The 23,155-nt window shown below is 38.3% G+C and overlaps 1 protein-coding gene across 8 annotated transcripts in view; it reads left to right on the top strand.

Moving 5' to 3' along the window:
• Positions 1 to 23,155, top strand: part of adgrb3 (adhesion G protein-coupled receptor B3) — an 85,954-nt gene that overhangs the window by 10,278 nt on the left and 52,521 nt on the right. For 7 of the 8 annotated variants that reach the window (XM_088384793.1, XM_088384792.1, XM_088384791.1 and 4 more), the window contains one exon: positions 22,779 to 22,889. In XM_088384793.1, coding sequence (XP_088240919.1) covers positions 22,779 to 22,889 — 111 coding nt within the window. Of the gene's footprint in view, positions 1 to 19,114; positions 19,242 to 22,778; positions 22,890 to 23,155 lie in introns of those variants that run through there. The other variant, XM_088384794.1, reaches the window with a different exon arrangement.

The raw sequence follows: 23,155 nt of genomic DNA, 5'->3' as shown, positions 1-23,155 counted from the left end.
TTTCCTCATTAAAAGGAAGTCCATGGAAATTACAATGAAATAACTTAAGTGACTCTTAATCAAGTCACTAATGGAGTTAAAACAATTCTCAAAGGATGCCAAAAATAAAGACAAAACTTCAGTTGGGTGCTAAAACCATTTTTATGGGCAACAAACACTACCCATGCATCAATACAATCTATAACCTTTGGTAGGGGGTATATGAAATACAAAATATGCATATACGCACAGTTATTTATTAAGTGGCTCCCTCTTTTGTTTTTCTGCCTCAGTCATCGTTACACAGATTTATTTGAAGGATGATGTCTAATGCTTGGCATCAGCATATGCCAGTCATCACTGACTAAGACAGATGACATTTGCTTGCAATGACTGACTGGCTGTTTGTGTTTGTGTGGACTAGGTGCTTATCCTCCCCCCTCACAAAATGGGGAAGGGTGACCTTGCAGAGAAAGCATTATTAAGGCCAGTACCATTTTCGTAGGATTTTTGTGGTTTTGTGAATGAAAAGGATAAAAAGAAAAAGTTCATTTTCCTCCCAAAAATAATGATGACACAATGCGATTCAAACTCTTAACATGAGTGCGCTAATAACCATAGAGCATTAAATTGATTGAATCCAGGTAGTAATATTGATAAGAGAAGAACAGGATGTACGTCATAATGAGCTGGGTTTATCTTTATGGTAAGCAACTTCCCTCGCCATGTTCGTTAATGCCCATTAAAGTTAATGGTGAGTACAAATTTCATTGTTTAACATTGGTTAACTTCTTTTCATGCTTGGGAGAGTTAATGTTAAAATATGGCTTAAAATATCACTTGTAGTGTTAATGTAGCTGCTACTACAAAATGTATGGAAAATTTAGTTTTGAAAATTAAATAAAGGCAAGGTCTACGGGTATATTCCTTTCAAACAGCATGTTTGTAAAGTGCCTTAAGGTAATTCTTGCCATTTTGTTGCACTATGCATGTGAGACAGGCGCTCATATTACAAACACTACTATACCGTCCATTATGATGGAATATTAATGTGACTTTAATGTAGCGTATGACTTGTACACTTCCATACAACGTTTGCATGATTGTTGCATTTTAATGTCTCACCTAACACTACGGTATGCTCTGCCTTTGGTGGTATTAGAATATGGAAGTCACCGTAGTAATCATAAAAAGAAAGCCAAGCTGAAACGCAATACTATATTTGCAAGGCTGCAGAAGTTAGTTGATTGAATCCTCTCGCTTGGACACAAGGGAGCTTTATTAGTGATTGGGTTTAAAAGGCAGTATTCATAGCCTGCCTGACTGAAACCGGTCAAACGTGGAATGTGTGTGCCGCAGTCTGCCTCTTCAAGTCCGTTTTCAGTCTCTCCGTCACTAGAAATCAATACAAAACACGGCTGTCACATTTGGCGCATTCTAAAGTGCCAATATTGCTGCAGATTTTAAACTCATTTGTCAGAGTTCTGCACTACAATTACATATAGCGACCGTGTGCATAGAGAGGACTTAGCATTTATCTCCACCAGGCCTGCAGAGTGCTGCTTCAATGAACATGCCTCAACACTGCTGAGACATTGACGCCGCAACTACTACAGATGGCTTAACAATGCCTGAACATACAATTTGCAATCGATCACTCGAAGTAAAGCTGAGTGGACAGTCGCCGCTGAAATTGGATCGGATGCACAATCTGGTTTCCAACTGACTGGCTATTGTATTGTTGCCTGATCAAGAATACGACACCTGTTTTCAGGGCTTAACTGGGCAGGTGACTTCTTTGAACATCTGAGTTTCCGTTTCCATTGTGCATGTTTAGTTAGACGAAAGCTGAGATGAGAAGCATGCTTATGTTCGCACGTTTTGTTAACATAATGCAATTTCAGAGCCATATTGTTTTTAATCTTGAATCAGCCATTCTTTTTCTACTTATCATTTAATTATATGATGTAATTAATTTACCTGAATGTGGCCTTCATTGTGATAAAATAAGATTTTATTAGTCCAGACTCTCCTTGAGATCTAATGGAAGTATCCATGTAAAATGTTAACACACTCATTATGTAAAATCTGCTGCAGGTTCCAAATATAACAAAGGAGATGGGTCAATGATTTCTGCAGTATTTTCTTGAAGTGAACGACTCCCCAAACATATGATTCATAGACAAAAGGGGACAAATAAATCAAGGGGCTCATGGGAGATGCTTTTGGATTGGTAAATCAATACGGTGCCACCACAGCTTGTTGCAGCCTCCAAAAAAACCCTCTCCAGTAAAAGCCCCCAGTTGACCAATACCAATTTTAATCATCTGCCAAGTGATTTTTTTTAATCCAGCTACATTACGAATGAAAACCCTGTTGCACATTACATTTCGACAACCGTAATTGCACGTTAGAGCAACAGAACAGTGACACGTGTCGTCCAAGAATTCAAGGATAACAATTCCATGGTTGACTTAAACATTCTCTGTTAACAAAATGATACCACTAAACACTAATCAATGAGTTTCGAGACATTTAGAAGATAAGGTTATAAAATAAATGTATGTAAATTGTAAATTGTAATTGTAAGCATTCAACTCTTCACTTGCAAAGAATATGCGATGTTTGGACATTTCTATTATTTCTTGGATAAAGTTAATTGGGCCTTATGCGTAAACAATCTGACTGACTTTGACGTCTTCGGCTTTATGATCATCCTTATCTTTTCCAGTTTGCTGTCTTCGGTGTTGTGTCGGTCATAAAAAAATGACCACGAAATCAATTATCTCTGTCATTCCTGTTCTGTAACAAGTTTAGTCTTTGATTAGATACACTCAAAGGCACCTTTGTTTGCAAAGATTTCATTATTAGGCAATTTGAATGTGCGGAGCAATTGATAGAACCTTTGATAGCTCATCCCTCTATGAAAAAGGGTCACATGACTCACAACTTCAGTGTGTTTTATGTCAGCCTTGTGAATACACGGAAATTGCAACTGGTGCTGATATCTTTCTGCTTGAAATGTATCATTTGACATTTAGATGCCTTTCGACAGCAACATATGAGATTGTTTGTTGCTCTCAAGTATTACTGTCAACAACTATCCATTATAACAGACTTTACTGTACCTCAACAGTTCCATCCATCCATGAGTCCATCCCTGCTTACTTTGCTTATCATTGTTGAATGGCATTTCTATTAGCGCTTCGATCAAATAATATCCACATTGGGAATGTCTGTGTGCGTGCTCAAGAAAGTCCTTTGGAGGAACAACCTTGCTGAACACCTCTGGTCAAAACACTATTGTGCACATAACGTTCAAACGGTAACTAATGCAGGAGAGAAATTACGACAAATAATAGCAGAAAGCATTTGTGTATCAGTAGAATGTTTTAATTGAATTATGAGTAGAAATGCCTCATCCCAGTTTTGCTCTAAAATGCTCCATTGGTTTGTGCAGTCAAATGGCACAAAGCTGCTCTGTCAGTTTTTGATCACAATAACGGCATCTTCAATCTCCATCTCCAAATATAATGAAATTATAGGTTTACAGAAGGTCATCATTTTGTTGCTTTATGTCCAAAAATGTGTTTTGAGCGTTCATAAATGTACTTATTTGCACGTCTGTATTTTCTGTTGAGAGATGCGAGTGGGTTACAAAATGGATTCCATCATAGTCACAGTGACTTGGTGTTCTTGTTCTCTTGCACTCTAAAATGGCACAAGCTCTGTGTAGTTGTTACTTGCTTCACTCGAACTGCATGTGCTGCAAGTATTAATGAATTAGACATTTATCAAGGAGGCTCATTTGCATAGAGGTAGCCAATTTATTTGCCAAATATATAGACATTGCCTCATTTAAATATGCGCAATACCACTGCTGCACCAAGACACATTCTGCTTGCCATCTCAGCTAGTGAAACATTTCACCATCTGTGCATGCTTTGCGAATTAGACACTATTTTTTTGCACTCCATTTTTATTGGGTAGCACCACGCAAAAAGAAAACAATCCTTTAGTGAAATCGGTCCTGAGTGTGCTCATTCCTCTGTTGACTGTGCCACTTTGCCGTTTATTTTTCTTTTGTTGCTTTCTCACACTGTGCTGATCCCGAGTGGATAATTCATTGAGATGGAGACAATTAGAAAAGGGTTCTATTGTCAACATTTTTTTTTTATATTAGTTGTCATCAACACTTAGTTGTTACATGAACTTCTTTTCTCTCCTGTTCTTTAAAAGAATGTCTAAACCCTGTAAAATTCCCACGCAATGATCTCCGTTTGTTGCTTATCAGGTGCTTGATGCTTTGCAGCAACAAAATCCCAGACAATGTTGTTTGTTGCTCAAGGCCATCTTGGCGAAGCATCAGCTCAGCGGTGTCCAAAGCTTGGCTGTTGTGAAGTTGTCTCAACAGTTACTAAAGTGCAATAATAGCAGTTTTCTTCTGTGATCGGAGGTGACAATTTCGAACAAGGAGGTGAAACAAGTAGATCTGAAGAGGGAGCGAGAGATTGCTTTGTCACTTGGCGGAGGGAATGTAAACACAGTTGAATTGTGTGAGGGGAAACAAAGAACTCATGAAGCCATTGTTCTTTTTTGTTATTAAAATTGCGTGTGATATCTTCTATCCTCTTCCTTCCACAGCATGTGGGATAGCCTCCAAGTCTGCTTGCTCCATTAGGTGAATCTCCCACACCATTTACAGTTTTTGATGAGCACACTGGTTTATTTGTATGTGTTTCTCACGAGCAAGAAGCAGGAGAAAGTCTCATGGCCCTAGTTTTGTTCCCAATTTTTTGTTTTGTTTCTGAACAAGACTAGTGCAAATTGCGCGCATGGGTGGAGTTTTTCTCTCATTAAATAGAAAGGGGCATTTGCGCCATTGTGGGAGCGAACACAGCCAACTTACTTGGGCAATTGAATGTCGAGATTGTTAGTCAGGGTCTTCATTTGGTTGTCTTAAGCTCAGGCAAAAAACTGATTGGAAAGCTCTAATTGTATTTTCTGTACTTATTGTGCAAGAGCACAGTAACCAATAGCATCACCTGGCCAAATTGCATTCTTAAAGATGCAAATTCAGAGATGACTATTTATTAGAATTCTCAGCCTTGTATTACTAAATTTGATTACATTCTAAAGTATAATGATTGTTTTGTGCCAGAACTCACAAGTGGGCTGCTTTTAATAGGTACAAAACACAAACAAACAAACAAACAAAAAACAGCGAACAAATGCCAGTATGCACATTTTGGCCCCAGGACACACTGGTTCACAGTGGAAATCACAGAGCACTGTTTTATTTTGTGTGCGTGTGTGTGTGTCTGTGTGTGTGTCTGTCCTCAAGCAGAGAACATATTTGAATGTTTGGCTGGTGCTTTATATGTGCCTGCCCTACAAATGTCCCTCATCATTTCCTTTATATTCCATCCTCTGAAAAAGGTTTGATTTATTGGCCTGACAGAATTTTTGGACATTAAGTGTGAAAACACAAAATTGATCTTAGAGGCAGCACTGGTTGTTGTCTCATCTTGCAGATTGTCAGGTGTAGAACTCTAAGCCTGACTGAATTCCCAAATGGACTCAAGCCATCAGTAGTGGGCTCAACAGATCTAAAAACAAATAAAATCTAAAACAAGCAATGTGATTCCTGCCTCTCAGACCAAAACAGCTTTGTTCGACCTAGCGTGCAACTAAACTGTGCAAAGCTTTGTTTTGAAGGCCCTTCACGTTTTGGGGTAGGGCAAAGCCTGTCCGACGGGCTCTCAAATTATTGCTTGTTTTGGACTAAAATGGGAGCAAGCTGTTCTTTTTTAATTATTCAATATGTGGGGTTAGTGAGGGAAAATAAGTGCCACCCATCAGATAATGTGTTGGCTCTGGCAGAGTAAACACCCACACAAATCTGTCACCAACATAGTGTATATATGTGCTGTGAAAATAAATGCATGTGAAGTGCATGAGTTTGTTACATCTGCATTTTTTTATCAACACGGTATATTACTGTGCATTTGGCTCGTTCCAAAGTTTTGTAAAAAATGTTTTGTGTCAACCTGTTCCTGCCTCCACCCTCAACACTTGTTAGCGATCATATAGTCACTGGCATTGTTTATTGAATCATGTAGGCTTTGTTTACTAAGGAAAGGTTATAAATTGACCCCTTCAACCAAGAAGTATGTTGACCTTCAAGTGTCCAAAAACATTTGGCAAAGTCATATGTGGTGTTTTAAATATTATATGAGACTTTGATTATGCACATATTTAATTCTCAGACACGAAAAGAGATCAAAATCGGGTTGAATTTTGAAATGACACTATAATGAATTAATGTTTCCACTGAGTGAACATGTTTTTGTAAGAAGCATATTCGAATATTCATACCATAAATTAATCTTCTTAAGATCTAAGTGGAGGCTGCGTTCTTATTCCAGATTTGCCCTTGTGTTGAACAAGTCAGGTCTGCAAAAAAACAAAAGAATGAAAAATACAAAAGGCTTCATGCACAGGCACTCCACCCCGAAATGGTTTCCCCGAGTCTAAATCCCTTTAGTCGGCGTTCATGCTGCGATGCATTTAAAATGGCACTTCTTTGCCCGAGATGAGATTTACTGTAGAAATCTGTGGCTTTCAACCTGACATTGAAAAATGCTAATAAAATAAAAGTTTATTTGGAACAGTTAGGAGCAAAGTCGCTCATTGTGGTTTGCAGGCTCATGAATGATGCACATGTCTGAGTCAATAACAAGGTACATCATTTTGCAGGGCCCCCAGGTGGGTCGCATCATGCATGTCACTCCAATGTAGCTATTTTTAAGTCTCGGCATGTATCATGAGCCTTTGCATAACAATTAAGAATGCAAACAATACACTTGTACAACATATATTTGTGTTCCTTGAAAAAGAAAAAAAGATTTGACGGTAATAAGCTGAAATATATTCAAGACGAGAACTGAGAGCAGTCAAGACGGAAATTGGACACAGGAAAAGATGACAAAACAATGAAAACAAAGTCTACAAAAACATTCTATAGCAAGGCATTAGAAATTTGTCTCTATCAAATACTGAATTACAATCACGTTAAAAATCAGCGTATACGTGACAGCACGTTGTACAATTAATTTGCATAAATTATGACTCAATACTATTGTTTAAGGCAGCTTTTCCTACAACCTCCCTTGAGTGTGACATGGTCAACATGTTTGTGGGGTGTGTTCTGGGATTACATCACACCCAATATTTGTATTTCTTTTGGAAGGCATAGCTGTGTAGCTTGGCCCATGCACTGATTTCCTGCGGCTGTTTCTCTTTTGTGACTTGGGTAGAAAGTGAGAACGGCTCCGATCATGCCTGTGAGATGACGTCACTCCCCCAGTATATAATTAACGGGATGCGTACTGCAAAGCAAATATCAATGAACTTCCAGGCCCACATGTGCACATAACACTGTCTCGTCTAGATGGTTCTCTGAAGTGACACAGAGGAGCAAGGAAGGCATGAAAAAGGTTAGCGAGCCAGATGGGAAATCGCAGTGTACATGTTGTCATCCCCCTCCCAACCTCCCCCCACCAAAGCTTGCCAAGACACCCTGTGGCATGTTATATTTTGATATTTCCATAAACACATCCTATTATTAGCGTGTCCTGCAGCACATGTGACATCAGTCTGACTGCCTCTATGTCTTGGCTTTGCCTATTACACTTTGACTGACTCACCAGTGGACTGTGCCTCCCAGCTGGCAATAGGCTGACGCTCTCTTCCATCTCATTACCAGGAAGGCCAGTGCATGGAGCGAATGCACCTCCCGGCCTACCTGGGTTTGTCCAATACAATATGGCACTTATAGAACTCAAAAAAGACAACTGATACAATGCTGATAATGCCCCAGTGAGTGAAGGATTGTGCGGCTCTTACTAAATGTTCATTGCTGCTTGCGTGAGCGGAGAATCCAGACTGTTTGCATTTCCATTTTTCTCCCTCCAATCTGCTTCATGCGGATCAGTGGTTCTGTCAGATGCTTGCAAGAGCAGGAATATTAATACAAACAACAGCAGAAGATTTTAACTCATAAAAAATATACAACTGATTTAGCCAGCTCGAGTTGAAAGGATGTGCAGGGTATTTAAAGTAGGTGATTGTCACTAAATATTCCTGCACTCTCTCCCGACACTTTATTGGATGTAAATCTGGAACACACAACATGAAGTTGTTAATAACAAAAGGATTTGGGTCACGGCGATACATGTTGTTTGATTTAGTATGCGAACTTGTTCCATGTTTTGTAATGCAAAAACACCTCGTTTTCAATCTTAATAGGGGGGAAAAAAGCATAATATATGAGCATTTTCCTTTAATGTATCACAATTGGAATTCTGTTCTGATATAGTGGCAGCCCTTGAAGAGGTTTTGCAGCAAGTCTTGATAATTGCACGTTTTCCACTCATTGACTCACATTTATACGGCTCACAGATTCGATAAATTCAAATGCTGCACTCCACTAAATTTAATAAGTCAAGTCTTTTTAAGAGCCAATCCCCATCATTAGTGGATTGTTTTGAGAAAAAGCATAAGGTCACCTTTGATGCGTTCATGGGCCGAGGAAGCTCTTTGACTAAGGAGACTTAATTATGGATGGGCTGAAATGAACATTTATCATATTTCAAGTCCAATATTATGACATATTTTTTACAGCATTAATTTAGATTAATGGCACCGGAGGCGTCGCAGATTTGTGCTGTGTAACCCTTAACAGCTCTTCTCTCTTAAAGTCTACACAGTGGCGAAACATAATGTTATGTCAATCATTTTAAGAATTTAATGCTTCCAAAACAATAGGCCCATAAACATGATCCAAACTGATATTGTGAAGTTTATTTTCTGCAATACACTTTAATTGTATTGACCTTGAGTTATTAAATGCATTCACATGGTAAGGACAGACATAGTTAAACATAAAATTAAGAAAATAAAGAGGGAGAAAGTGGACACATTCAAATCCCACTTTAAATTCTGTTGTTTTAAAGCTTCACATTCACTCAAATGCTAATGTGTATTTCTTGAACCACGCACCAGTCAGATTATCCAACGCAAAGAATTCCTGCATTATTCTAATGCAGTTGACATCTGTCAGGCAGCGGGCCCTGCCACATTGAGGTGGGCGGTAATGTCATGTGAGTCCAGCCTGCTGCAGCAGCACATGAATATAGGATGGTTATTATCTGTGTGTGGATAACTGCAAACACATGTAACTCTATAATTAAAAACTTGTGCATTGTTAAGAATGAGTCACTTGTAATCTGCGGTAGAGCCTTGGCTAGCGACATGAGCTCACATGAATAATTTGAACATTCAAATGGTTATGGCATCAGCATTGAAAATATCCAGGTCGTCTTTAAATGTTCACAAGATAACAAATGAATTATTTAACGTATGTCCTTACATTTATCCAGAGACAGCTCGGAATCCATAATCAACGGGGTGGCCTATATTTGTAAAAACAAAGTGAAAAAAGATTTTTCAGGTTTTTTTGAATTTTAAATAATTCCTCTGCATTAAAAAAAAAAAGTCAGTGGGATTACACAGCAAAATTAATTGAAAATGACTCCCTCTGTTTTCCCCCTGGCTTCTTCTTTCCCCACAAATTGCTTTAGTAAACCCAACCAGCCAGCTGCATCTTGATTCAAGTCACATCAACTTGTGTATTGCATTTAATGCTTCAAAATGAGCCCGACTCTCATTAAAGGAATTTCAAGCACCACTCTTATACTTAATTCGCTGTCCCTACTCTCAACATTGGGCCCTTTAACTGGCTTTTTCCAAAATAAGCCCCCCACATAGACACACACTACTTCCACCATGCCTTGAATCTGGACAGGAATGTGAGCATATTTTTGACTGCGTGGTTGCTTGGTAACAGGAACTAAGCATAAGATTCTCTTTTCTTCATCCTTAGATTTAATTTTCAAGTGATATGGAAGATACTCGATATTTACTCCTCCCGGTCTAAACGGATTGAAAAGACTAAAAGGCTCCCGGTCGATTCCCACGTTAGGCGGTGTTTTAATCTTCCATGTGCCACCATTCAACTGTAGCCGAAGTGGAAAGGAAAGTGGCGACAGTAGGCCTATTTCTGCTTCGCTTGGCAATGATGAGCAGATATTTTCCTGGACAGTGGCTACATCAAGCAGACGCCGCAGAACATCAGTGATGCTCAGTGAAGTAGCAAACAAAAGAAGTCTTGTTCTGACTGAGGCCACACTTTGCCCTCCCCTTCCCTTACCAGAGTTGCACTTGAATAGATTAGAAGGCACCACCCTACTGATGGATAAACATCCATTCATCCATAAATTTTCTTTACCGTTTGACCCCATGGGGGTCGTGGGCGTGCTGGAGCCTAGGAGTCATCGGTGCCAGCCACTCGCAGGGCACATAAAGACGAACAACCATCCACACTCGCAGTCACACCTAGGGGCAATTTGGAGTGCTTAATCAGCCAACCATGCATGTTTTTGGGATGTGGGAGGAAACCGAAGTGGCTGGAGAAAACCCACGCAGGGATGTAGAGAACATGCAAACTCCACACAGGGAGGGCCGGAGGTGGAATCAAACCCGTGCCCTCCTAACTGTGAGGCAGACGTACTAAGCACTGCGCCATCGAGTCGCCAGTATATAAACATATCACATGTAAAAATATAGATGCAAGTCTGTTGATGTTTGAATGCCCTTATGTTGGTATTGATTGCTTATAAGTAGGTATGGATGTTCCGCGTTAATCCATTAATTGGAACGAAATCCTAAGGATTGGAAACCAAAGCTTCCGGCTTTATGAGGCTATTTAAAATCGCTTGTTAACTCATTGGGTGAACTGTAGGTTTCCCGAAATGGACTTTAGAATTGCACATGTAAGTACAGTGAATCAAATACATGCTATTCTGCATTATTCTGATATTATTTTAGTACATCACTGGGTAAGGATATTGATGTCATTAATTTTAACATCAATAATGAACTTGGGAAAAATTATACCCCAAAACTTAAACTTGGGAAAAATTATACCCCAAAACAGACTAAATAAAATACAAATGGTCTTTCAGGTTAAGTTTTTTTCTACACAATGTTCCATTATATAAGATAAGCACTTAACATTTTTAAACGATCAATACATGATGTTCGGAAGCTACTTTTCAGCTATAAAAATCGGCTCATATTAAAATTAATGATGTAAACTTGTGATGACAAAAGGTCTGTTTCCAGGTATTCCCAAACGATATAGGATAATGTGAGGCTTTTTTGCACTTTTATTCAAAACGTTTGTTCCCGGCTATTCCCAAACAGCAGAGAAATAGAATACCGTAAGGCTTATTTGCACTTTCATTCAAAACAGTTCTCTGAAAATTTCAATCCTGCTGACCACATGGAGTTACCGAAAGAAACTATAAGTTTGCTTTCTATTCGTAGCATATAAGGAGTTTCCAGACTGACACACACACGCAAACATACACACATGCACAAAGCTTCACCCTGCTGCTTGACATCAAACTGCGCATTTCGATTGCTCTTTCTTCTTCCGTTGCTCCGTGTTGTTTCAAAGCCGGCTGCCATGAAAAGTTTCTTGACAGTGCTGTGACAGTTTGAAAGGCAAATGAATACCATTATAATCAAGGAGGTGAACTCTAACTCTCCCATAATGGGATGGTGGTACTCGTGTCATTTGCTCACATCTCTACAAAGAAAAAAAGGGAGAAACGTAGGGATAAATGAAAAGTTGGAAGCAAAGCTACATCCAAAGTGCATTGACTGACACGGCAGGCAAACGATAATGAAGGAAAATCTCCCGCTGATTTGAGTTTTTGTGATATTCCCCATGGGCATTACTTCGTCTGCATCTATCATAAGCTCAAGGGAAGTCAGAGAAAAGAAAGCTCTGACTTGTGATGAAGAGTTTGAAGTGAAGAAAAAAAAAAGTGGTCGTACTTTGACCACATGGGAGGCCACTAATTACATGCTGCCAAGCCATAGATGGCAGAGACGGTTTTAAAAAGAGAAGAAAAAGAAAGGGCTCATTGGTGGTGACTTATTGCAAGATCAGATCAGAATCAGCTTGTATCTGTCTGGTGCTGTGGCCTTGGTAGCAGCATGTTGTATTTGCAATGATGAATACAGTCATGTTCAACGTGTCAAGACAAGAAAACATGCAAAGTATACTGAACATTCAAAAGTAATATTATAGCAAAAGATGTACACTTCTTCATTATCATGCCGGACTGAATTTCATATATATATATATCCAACTATGAAAAATCTGTAGACAGTGTCTGTCAGTTGCATAGTTGACACATTTTTATATATATTCAATACCCAATCAAGATTCCCTCTTGTCTCCTCTTCTTTCCAACAACTTTTTTTTTAATATCTGCTTTTAAATTAAAATAGATTTTTTTCACTTTGTTTCAGCTCTCTGCTTAATGTTTCCCTGGATTGATGAGGAGTCTCTTAATGGATTCTGTCATGATTCAGCTCTTTGGTTTATGTAAAAAAAAATACTGGGATCTTATGGTAATGATCGCGCACTGTGAATTCCACATTGACTAAAAGAATAACAAACTTAGTGTGAAAGTATCAAGCTTCTTTTATTGGCAGAAATGAAACAAGCAACAAAATATTTTGCAGTGTAACTTGTAACCAATCCATAATGTTATATAAGCCTATAAACCTATTAAGAATGTGGATATGTCTAACTTTTAAAGTTTTAGAGACTTGCACAGCCAAAGGCACATAAATCTATCATGCAACTTTGTGCTGAATTACTATTTCAAGACACTTCCTTATGTTTCTCTGATTGCAGTCAAATCCGTTTTTTTGTTTTGTTTTATGGTTTAAATGATTTTATTGTTTGCCAATTCATCTTTTAGACACATTTTTCAACAGTGTGTTGGTTGAACACCAAATTGTATCACTTCTGTGCAGTTCAAGGTTGATATATCTGGTGATGGAAAGACAAAAAGTAATTATTGTTGTCTCTTATTTGCAAGATTTGGATGGGTTGAGTACAAATGAACAGGAAAATTTGTGGTTCACCATTACTAAGAAAACGTTGCGGCTTGCAAACACCTTTTCCTTCTTTTCATTGGAGATGATTTACCCTTAGTTCCACCATGTTATAAGGATCCGAGTTCTGTCTTAGACCCTCATTAGGTATTGACTTCTTCTGCGTCTGCTACACGAAAATAGTCTTTGTCTCTCAGACAGCCAATAAATGAGAAGCCCGAGCACACTGATCTTTCAGACTGTCAACTTTATTCGGATCAATCCGTCATTCATGTCAGCTCATAATCTGGCACAGCCTCAAATGGTGTTTGCTGAAAGTATATTTAATGGCGTTTGCCCTCTCCCTATTGCAATCTTGCTAATGTGTTTCAGATGATATTTATACCACAGAGCCTGATGTATATAAAAACACTTGACTCAGCAATCAGCGGGGCAGCCAAATTTGCTGCAAAATAAGCTAAACGTAAATAACCCAAGAGACCTTGCGTTATATTGTGAACACCTGATGAGTTATTATATCATTAATTAATCTGTTTGTGTCAAAGAATTGTCATTGAGGATATCAGGGGTCCTCAACCTTTCTTGGGCACACAACAAAATTTCTCAAATGACCTTTTATGCCCATGGAGATTCAATTACTGGGTGAATGCAGCTGATTTATGTGACCACTGGTCCATTTTAAAATGAGGAGGAAATCCAGAAAATGTGCATTAATCAGTGCCTCTGAATACCATAATGAGGTGAAAGGAACAGTCTGAATTATTATGATTTCTTTATCCATTTAATGCACCGGTCTCTTTTAACGAGCAAGCTCAGAGCAAAAATTGAGCTTTTGGTGGTTTAACTTTAGTCTCAATAAATTCTAATTAGATTGTCGGAAGGGGATGCATGAAAAGACTTTTTCGACCACACACATTTTGTTGATGAGAGGGAAAATTATATGTGGATAGGGTTTCTCATTAGGATGACTCACGGGAGGATGGCTTGACTCACATGAAGATATATACGATACGGGGATATGTTGAGGACAATAACCCAAGAGAAGCAGATGAATAACATATTTAGTCGGGATTTAATGTCTTCAGCCACATTTATTTTATTGCTATCAATATTTCGAAGTGCTTTCATTACTCAAGACTACATAGACTGTCAATATTGCCCTAAAAGTACGCCTTTCTGTAACGGCAATCTTATGTCTGCTTATTTTAGTGAATTGAACATTGGACCATGTTACAGCGCAGATATGTACATCAACAACAATAAACACAAACCCAGAATAAATCAAAGACGCTTTTCTGCTAGAAGAAGTGGGACTACCCACGTCATGGGCTTTTAGACCTCCCTATTTCTCCTTGGTTAGTCTGTGTACTTCTTTGCTGCTTTTTCCAGTCCACCAAATGGACAAAGCGGGTGTTTCACAAAAGAAACTGTATCAAGGAAAAAGGCAAAAGTTTAACTTTTCAGACAGATTCCCCAAGACAGACACACAGAATGAAATATTTTTAATCCAATATGGTTTAGTTGTGTTTGTAATTCACATTTTCTTTCTAAAATGTTTTCTTTTTTCACAGATCACTTAGGGGTTGGTGGGGGGCAATAATCTTCTGCGCACCATGTGTTTAGAAACACTGATTTTGTTAATAATGCATTTTGCCCGTTTTTTTTTTAATGAGAAACTATTGTCCAATTATAAGACTGCTGACTGGGAAAAATATGTAACAAGCGAATCCTGTTACGTATGAGTGCATCTGTATGGGATAATTAGGTTTTATATTGTGAACTGTAATCTGAATGACCTGAAACATGTTAAACATGTTTGTTTTTTCTCCCTCATAATGCTTTATATTCAAGACATGGTAACTGCAGGGAATCCTTTTGACACGGTAATCAATTCCATACACTGGGCCAACAGTAGAATGTCAAATGGCTAATTGACCGCAGTAATGGTGCATAGCTTCGTGGCGTTGCATCGTGGAGACGTGCACATTAAAAAATAATTAATTCCCAATACTAATGCCACCCATGGCTGCCTTGCCTGCCCGCTAAAACAAGAAGCTTTCACGGATTACTCATTTCCAACTCCTCATACATTTTTCCACATTTTTTAAGGTGGTAGCACTTGAATGCATTCTTTTGCCACAAGGTCACGATGTGCTTGTGATGGGATTACATCGAATTCAGTCAGCGCTCTACTCAAAATACAACAAAGCAACTTCGCTGATCAATCGCATTATGAATCATAACAAATGACAAGAGATGACGTCAATGAACGCTGCAACTTGATCTAATCATGTAATTCCTTTCTTACATGCACATGCCTATTTGATAACGTGACACTGCTTTGTAAACACATCTAAGCAAATAATCCCACTGAGTCAGTGATTACTTACTCATCAGAGATAATTTCAATCTGCATAAATGAATGTTTTGAGAACCCGTTCTCAACGTCCGGAGAAGACAACAGGAAACATTATTCTTGGTGTCACTCACAGGAATGAATTAGGAAGGAACTTCGTTTATATTTTGCATTCAGTTGACACTGCAATTGTGTAATGATACTCAATAAACAGTAAAATAGAGTTTTTTATTCACAATCCAGTATGAAAGGTCGATATTGATGTCCCCCAGTGAACACTATCCAAAGCCAGGAGTTTCAATATAGTATGGCTTTATAGTCAATTAACATTCAACTTCCAACTGACAACATGTTGTCTTGAGCAGCTGTCACGGTGCAGGCTTCTATAAATCTTCACTTTTGAGTGTGACATGATCATTACACTGTATATTTATAATCTGAATATCACCTTGTCTTGTCTTGTCTTGAATATCAAGGTTCAGGCAACATTTAAATGCATTTTGTGTATTCATGAAAAAAAAGACTAGCATAAAGTATCCTTATGATAAAAAGACAGGACAAAACTGAAAATCTGAGTAAAATGATGACACGGGTGTGGGAAATGTATCATTATCAAAAATATTATTAGAAAAGTCCTAAACTGTTTCTAGCATGACATATAGAAATATCAGGAAATGATATAAATGTTGTCTTTTAAAAGGAGTCAAGCAAAAAAAAAAAAAGACTCAATAATGCATGGACAAAGCAAATAGAGTCCAGTGCAGCCATGCATATCTATGAAACAAGTGTTATAAATGTGATGTGATGCTCCCCAACTCAGTATCAGAATCTATTAAATAAAAATCCCATCTCGCCGCTGTTGTGCTCTTGTCTAAGGACATTTTCAGCATCACCACTGTGTCCTTGTAATTATTTTTGAGAGGGTATTTGCTTTAACATGAGCTTAGTCAATGAGCCAAGACAGGGCATGTTGCAGGCATCTTCCTCATGACTAACTTGCATATGACACAATGTTCCCTACGCTGATAGATGCAGGGTGGCAGTCTGAAGCTCTGGGTTTTACCGCTCCAAAAGGAGGAGACATGATTGGAGCCGTGGAAAAACTGACAGCATGAATTATGAAAGTCTCATTTGGGGCTTGTTGGAAATGATTTATCTTGCTTCACAATGTGGTCATCCATTCTCTCTTAAAGGTGAAAATGCCCGTATTGTGTTTTGCGCTTTTTTATTTTTATTTCTGATGTCTATCTTCAGTTCGAATGTGTGGGAATTTCCATGAGTACGCAAACTATGACTCTATTAAACCAAGGTCACTACTTGGCATGCCAAGCAAAATAGCTCAGAAAAGGACAAGATGTGCTGTCTAAAAACTGGCGGTGGATGCAAAAGGTGCTATAAAAATGTGTCATGTTTCTCACTTGACAGATGCACGGCTGGCATGGTGGCATCGAGCTTGGCGGTGTGTGTGTGTGTGTTTGTGTGTGTGTGTGTGTGTGTGTGTTAGTGCCAGGTCATCTACTGGGCTTGTGTGTTTCCACATTGATGCCAAGAGCTGCTAGCGCGACATCTCCTTGCTCGGACATTTCCTGTATGTTTTAGCCCAGTTAAAAAAACTACCATAATGACGTTTAATGTAAAAGGAAGCGAAGACCTCCACCAAGGAGGAAGTAGAGTATTATGGTTTCATATCAAAACATAAGATTCCCCCCGAATATTTATTTCTACATTTCCCCTTGTCCAATTTAGGGAACACATAATGGATGTTTATCAGCATTTTCTGAACATTTTTTGGGCTTTGTAAATTTTTTTTTTTTTTTTTTTTTTTTTTTTTTTTGGGACCCATTGATAATTGTTTGGCCACCCCACAGCCCCCCCAAGGAAAATAAATAGCGTAGCTCCGCCAATGACCAATACACCACAGTAACTAAATAGCAGATGACAAGAATGTTCATCCATCTATCCTGTCATCAAGCTGGAAACTATTTCACCTGACATTTGGGCAAGAGGTGGGTTACACTCTGGATTGGTTGCCATTGAACTGCAGGATGAATACAAGAATATTAATCAAACGATAAACAATGAAGTGAAATAGTGATTAGGTCACAAGCAGAACATGGATGGATGGATAATTATAAACGTTCAAATCATAACTGAAACAAAAGAATCCTGAATATAAGTATCCAATGCAGTATACTATTATACGCGTATTTTCAGAATTATCCGTGTTGCTCCCAGTCGGTTTCATTAGTAATCTGCTTCCATCCTTGTTTCTGTCAGTGCACAGTAGTCCTTTTCAGTTGTGCCTTGCAGCGGCGGCAATTTTACTCATGGGTGGTTCAGCACACTTTTTGGGGGGGAAAGCTGAGGATCTTGCTAGTTATAAGCTGCAAGCTTGGCATCGCTTTCTCTTGAAAACGTTCCATAGGCCGATCCATTTTCTGATAGCATCATGCAGCGTAACTGAAATCACAATACACGCCTGGCATTATCATGCAGAGGGTAAATCTTACAGGGTAGATGAAACGGAAAGGGAGGATCTTCCATTTGCTGCTGGTGATATGTTCAGTTTCCCTGTTATTTAATCCAACCTTTTATTATGAAATATTTATGTTTTCACAGTGGTACATTGTTAGGGTGTAATGCTTGGTATGCATTTAACGTTGTGGCTTTCAACAGCAGCGAAGATTCAATTTATGCTTGTTTGGATGAATTGAAGCGATATGAAAACAAAAGCGCCAAAGCCTGCATGACTCGCGCGCGTGTGTGTGTGTGTGGGGGGGGGTCATCTGCTTATAGCACCCAGCAACAGGGCTTCTTGATGCAGTGCTTTGATAACGTCAGAGCTCCATCTAGGTTGCCCAGCACGGTACTGCTCAATAACCTGGTGATTTGGATATGGGCTGCAAATGATTTTTAGGATTCTTTCCTCAGCGGCCGCTCGTTGCTTGCATATCAGCGCAAGAAAATGCACTAAGCTTGCTTACGACGGACTATTCTCCCAGTGTCTCTCTGAATTCTTTCTTGTTTTTAGGAGAGTTCACATCCTTTTCAATGAGGTGCATTGGCGGCTGCACTGAATTCTAATTTGGCTGCAATCTCAGTCATTAGAGGAGTCAAGAGCAAGCAAACAGATGGCAGGAGAAATATGACAGATAATATGATGATCATTTTTAGATTCAGTGCAACCCCCTCATTTTCTTAATGAAGGACAAATTGACTCTTTTATTTTTAACGTCTTCTGGGGTCCATCCTTCAGGTTGTGCCAGAATTAAAATGTTTGTGTAATAGCTGTACAATGTTGATTGGGAAACATTCTTCATTACCAATATATGACTCATTATTATTATAGCGAATCAGAAATCAATTCATACAGCTATTTCTACCAGTGAAGCGAGTTTAATATAAAAATACACAACCAAAATGCTTTGAAGTGATTTTTTTAAGTGTAAAAACAGTTGATGAAGTTCTGTTGAAGAACATATCTAAAGTAAATTTGTTATTTTCATAGTTTGTTTTGTATATTAAATATATTATTATATCATATATCAAATTACCCACAAGTGAGTGTGTGTGTGTGTGAAAGTGGTTGACCTATGCGCCGTCTCATTGGCTAGTGACTAAACACTAGAGTTGTTGGTTTTCTCCAGATACTTCAACTTAATCCCACGTTGGAAAGACAAGCATGTGTGGTTCATTAAATATCTGAAATGACCCACAGCTTTGAACGTGAGCGTGTGTGAAAGTGGTTGACCTGATATGCCGTCTGATTGGTTAGTGACTAGAGAAGGCCACTATAACTCACCCATGATCCTGAACTAGACAGTGTAGAAAATAAATGGATGGATACACACAAAAAAATACAATAGTAAGTATTCATTTATCCTCAAAACCTATCCTGATAAACTTTCTATTGGTTACATTTAAAATTAATTCTTGCCATTCCCCATTGTCAGAGCTTTTCTAAAACCAGGTTTAAGCCCCTTACAAAGCCAAAAATAGCTTCACATTCAACTACAATGTGCCAGCCTCCTAAGCTCAGCTGTTGGGAAGTGGATCAAAGACAAGCATTGAGTAATGAGGTATTCCTCTTTCTGGTCTGCGTGGACTAAACGCTTGTCGCTATTTTGGGATCTTAAACTCTTCAAAGTGCAGCAGTAATGAAGTGCCACTCATTAAGAGTCCCGTTTGAGATGGCTGGTCAGGAATAAATCAAGGGTAACAAATAGGAGCTACTTCCAGCCAGTGCTACCGTAAAAGGGGCGTGATGCTAAGGACAGATGACTGACAGGGGTCCTAAAAAGCAGTATTTTAAATTTGCTGCATAAACATAGAAGGGACCAAGGTGAGATTTTTTTTCCCCCGGGTAGCACCCTTGCTGCCAGTGGTCTGCAGTACAAACAAGGTTAGATCCATCAGTCATTGGACACAAGGCAGCCTGCGAAAATAATTGCACATGGAACATGTCCATACAGTAGAGATGTGGCTGGCAGGATCACCACTGATGCTTTAAGCCTCAAATTCCCAACATGTAGTTGATCAAAGCCAGAATACCGATAAAAATTATTAACATTGGGAATTTGGACTGTGTGATACATCTTGACTTGTTTGTCAAGTATACGGCACAGAATCAGTTGTGGGACATTAATTAAATCATGCTGGAATATCTTTGTAAATATGGACGCTAATTAGGCCTGAGAGCATCGCTGAGCTGCGACGGCTCCAAAAAGCTCTTGAGCTCTACAAATCAGGCTCACCGGAATAGTTGGCATGGATGAGACTCAACCATGATGGCAGCTCAACATTCGAACTCTGCTTTCCTGTTCAGTCACAGCCCAGTGGCCACAAGTAATCATTTGTGTTAAGATAATTTGGGTTACGAGTATGGTCATGGTGCAAATTCAACTTAAATCATGGTGCAAGACTTGCCCATTGTCAGCTCCTTTCTTTGTTCCATATTCAGAATAGAGGAAAATCTAACCCTGAGGGACCAGTTTAAGAATCAAACAGATGCAAAAGGATGATATTCCTTTTCAAAATGATTACAGAGATAAGATGAATCTGCTAAGCAGTGTGATTTATGGAGGTCAACCAATCAGTTTTCTTGAAATTGAGAGCAACACGCTTTAGCTGAAAATAGCCTAATCTCATTCCCAAACCTCTAATGATTTGTTGATGTCAAGTCGATAGAAACTTGCGGTACGGCTGTATACAGCATTATTTCTCTATTGTATGATCCTGAGTCCTAACTGGATTCTTTAAAAATGACAACATTTGCTTCCCGGGGTAAAAGTAATCCAAATATTGGATATTCTTCATTGGTTCAAGGGGAAAAAATACAAACAATTTATTTATAGTCAAAAGAAAAAAAAATGCCATTTCCGAATACTTTGCTGACTCATTGTAGCAGCAAGAAAAAGTATTTTATTTTTATTCTGTCTTCAAAAAGAAATCTGTCATGCATGCTATATTATATGCAGGCCTGCTAAAGTCAATGATTCATCTCATCTAAAGATATAAAATAACCATGATGGATTTCTATATTGATCAAATCTGATGTTTGATGGATGCCAACAATTTTATTCCTCAATAATCTTGACTGAAGATACATGCGTTTTAAGTTCAATTTCAGACGTTTGATAGCTCTGAATAGCTCTCCCTACTTGAAGATAGCATTGTCTCAAGAGTCACATTTTAATGCTTTCTGCTCTAGTAATGTAGTTCAAGCGCTTTATTTCACCATGCTTCTAACAAATGATCATAATCTGTCCTCTCCACACTGACTTGAATTAATATCACAATAGAATTACTTTTTCTGTACTTTTATTGTTTCATTTTTTTTCATCCTTTCTCACACCGCCCAATCAAAATTCTTTGAATCTAAAGAGAGGCAATCAGCTGTAATATTATCACAAAAGTGTGATTAAAAATGTCACGTATGTGGTGACTGACATGACGGTCATATTTAAGCATGACTTAAACCACATACCAGTAACTGCCTCTAGGACTTGAGCCAATGTTCAGTAGACTAAGTAGTTTAGTAACAACAACAAAAGAAGAATTGAATGAAGACCAAACAATCACGACTACATCAAACTCACTAGCCAATTATGGATCATTTGAGAAACAGTAACGCCACAGAATTCAAAAGACAAGAAACAAGCACCTTTGAATTAATAATAATACTTTTGTCTAATCTGTCAAACCTTATATGGCCCAGCCCTGTTTGAATAATTTATATAAATGGCTACATTTTTGTTGCAACCTTTTCCATCCATAAATGATTTCCATGGGGGCATTCATTGACACCCACGGTTGAGCAAGTGTGTTCTAGTTTTAAGCTATTAGGAATTAGACTATTTTTTGGTGTATATGGAAAATCCTCCCTTTTAATGACTGGTGCTTTGGACTGCCTGAATTACTAATATGGCCCTTAAGTCGGGCTGAAACCTCCTTTGTCACAAGTTGTGTATATTGTATATATATATATTTTTTTTTTTTTTCAAAAAAATCAATATTACTGTTCAAACCACTTTTTTATTTTTGGAACAAATTGACTAACCTAAAGTGAAAATGGCGTGTTCTCTTTGAGGATGAAAATGGTGGAACAAAAATGCAGTTTTTTGGTTTCTTGAAGTGATACCTTTGGAGGTATGAAGATTCCACCCGACGACACCAATAAGCAATAGCAATGTGACTGTGTGACTTTTATTTCAATTTTTTTATTCATCACCTGTTCAAAATTTGGTAATGATTATATCACAGAGGATCGCACTGACAAAGGTTCTTATCTTCCACTTAAACAAATTTGCCTTTGCGATAAGTAGACATTTATTGGATAGCTATTAGAGTGGTAGATGAGAAAACTATTACTTTTGTCCGTGTTGTCACATCACTTTGTCCCTGTGTTGAAGACAAAGTGAGTAATTTGCTCAAAATACAATATATTCATTTGGCCTAAGTCCAGCACAATGAAATTAAACAATAGAGGAAACTGTGGATCAATCGCATGCTATGTCCATGACCCCCTCCTCTGTGGCTTTCTTACAGCTTACACATCTTACTTTCATTTTGGTTTCTTTTTTTTTCCTGGTTATGCGGGAGAGCGGGTGGGCGGGCTGTCGGTTTGATTGACGTGGTAGTCAAGTAAAAGCGATGTGAGTTAATTTGCATGTTTGCAATGTGTCGACACTCTGATTACAAGCTCAATTAATAATTTGACTTCAGCCTTAAATTTGTTGCATTGTTCTATGCCCTTGAGTGAAGGACAGATTAAATACAAACATGTGTGGTCTTTGTTTCGAGCCATGTACTGCGTTTGTTCCCAACATCCTGACCAAAAAGTATGTAATAAGTTTGTTGTCTAAGCCTAGCTTTTCATATCAACCTCTATTTTGTCTCATAGAATATGGAATGATCGGAGAGCATACAGTAAAAAGTCAGCGGCCAAGATCAGTTCATGACACAAAGGCCCTGCAGGAGCAAGCTGAATCTGCTAAATTTATGGCACAAACTGGTAATATGATAGTTATATTTCCCTATTTTATTTTCTTAACTAAACTTAATTTCATCATGCATGCTCTCTCTTGTACTGCACCTTCTTGAGTGGAAATGTTTTGCATTATTATTATCATTATTATTATTATTATTATTATTATTTTCCCAACCCATTCTCGATGACTACATAAGAGATAATAAGGCACATGTTTCATTTATTTATGATTAACTTTGAACATGGGACAGGAATGTGGGTATGGTTAATATATTTTCATTTAGATGTTT

Source organism: Syngnathus floridae, chromosome 9 (assembly GCF_059516105.1).
Source record: "Syngnathus floridae isolate MCC-2025c chromosome 9, RoL_Sflo_1.0, whole genome shotgun sequence".
Taxonomy (NCBI): Eukaryota; Metazoa; Chordata; class Actinopteri; order Syngnathiformes; family Syngnathidae; genus Syngnathus; species Syngnathus floridae.
Note: the sequence above shows the minus strand (reverse complement) of the source record. Positions and strands in the feature narration are given on the sequence as shown.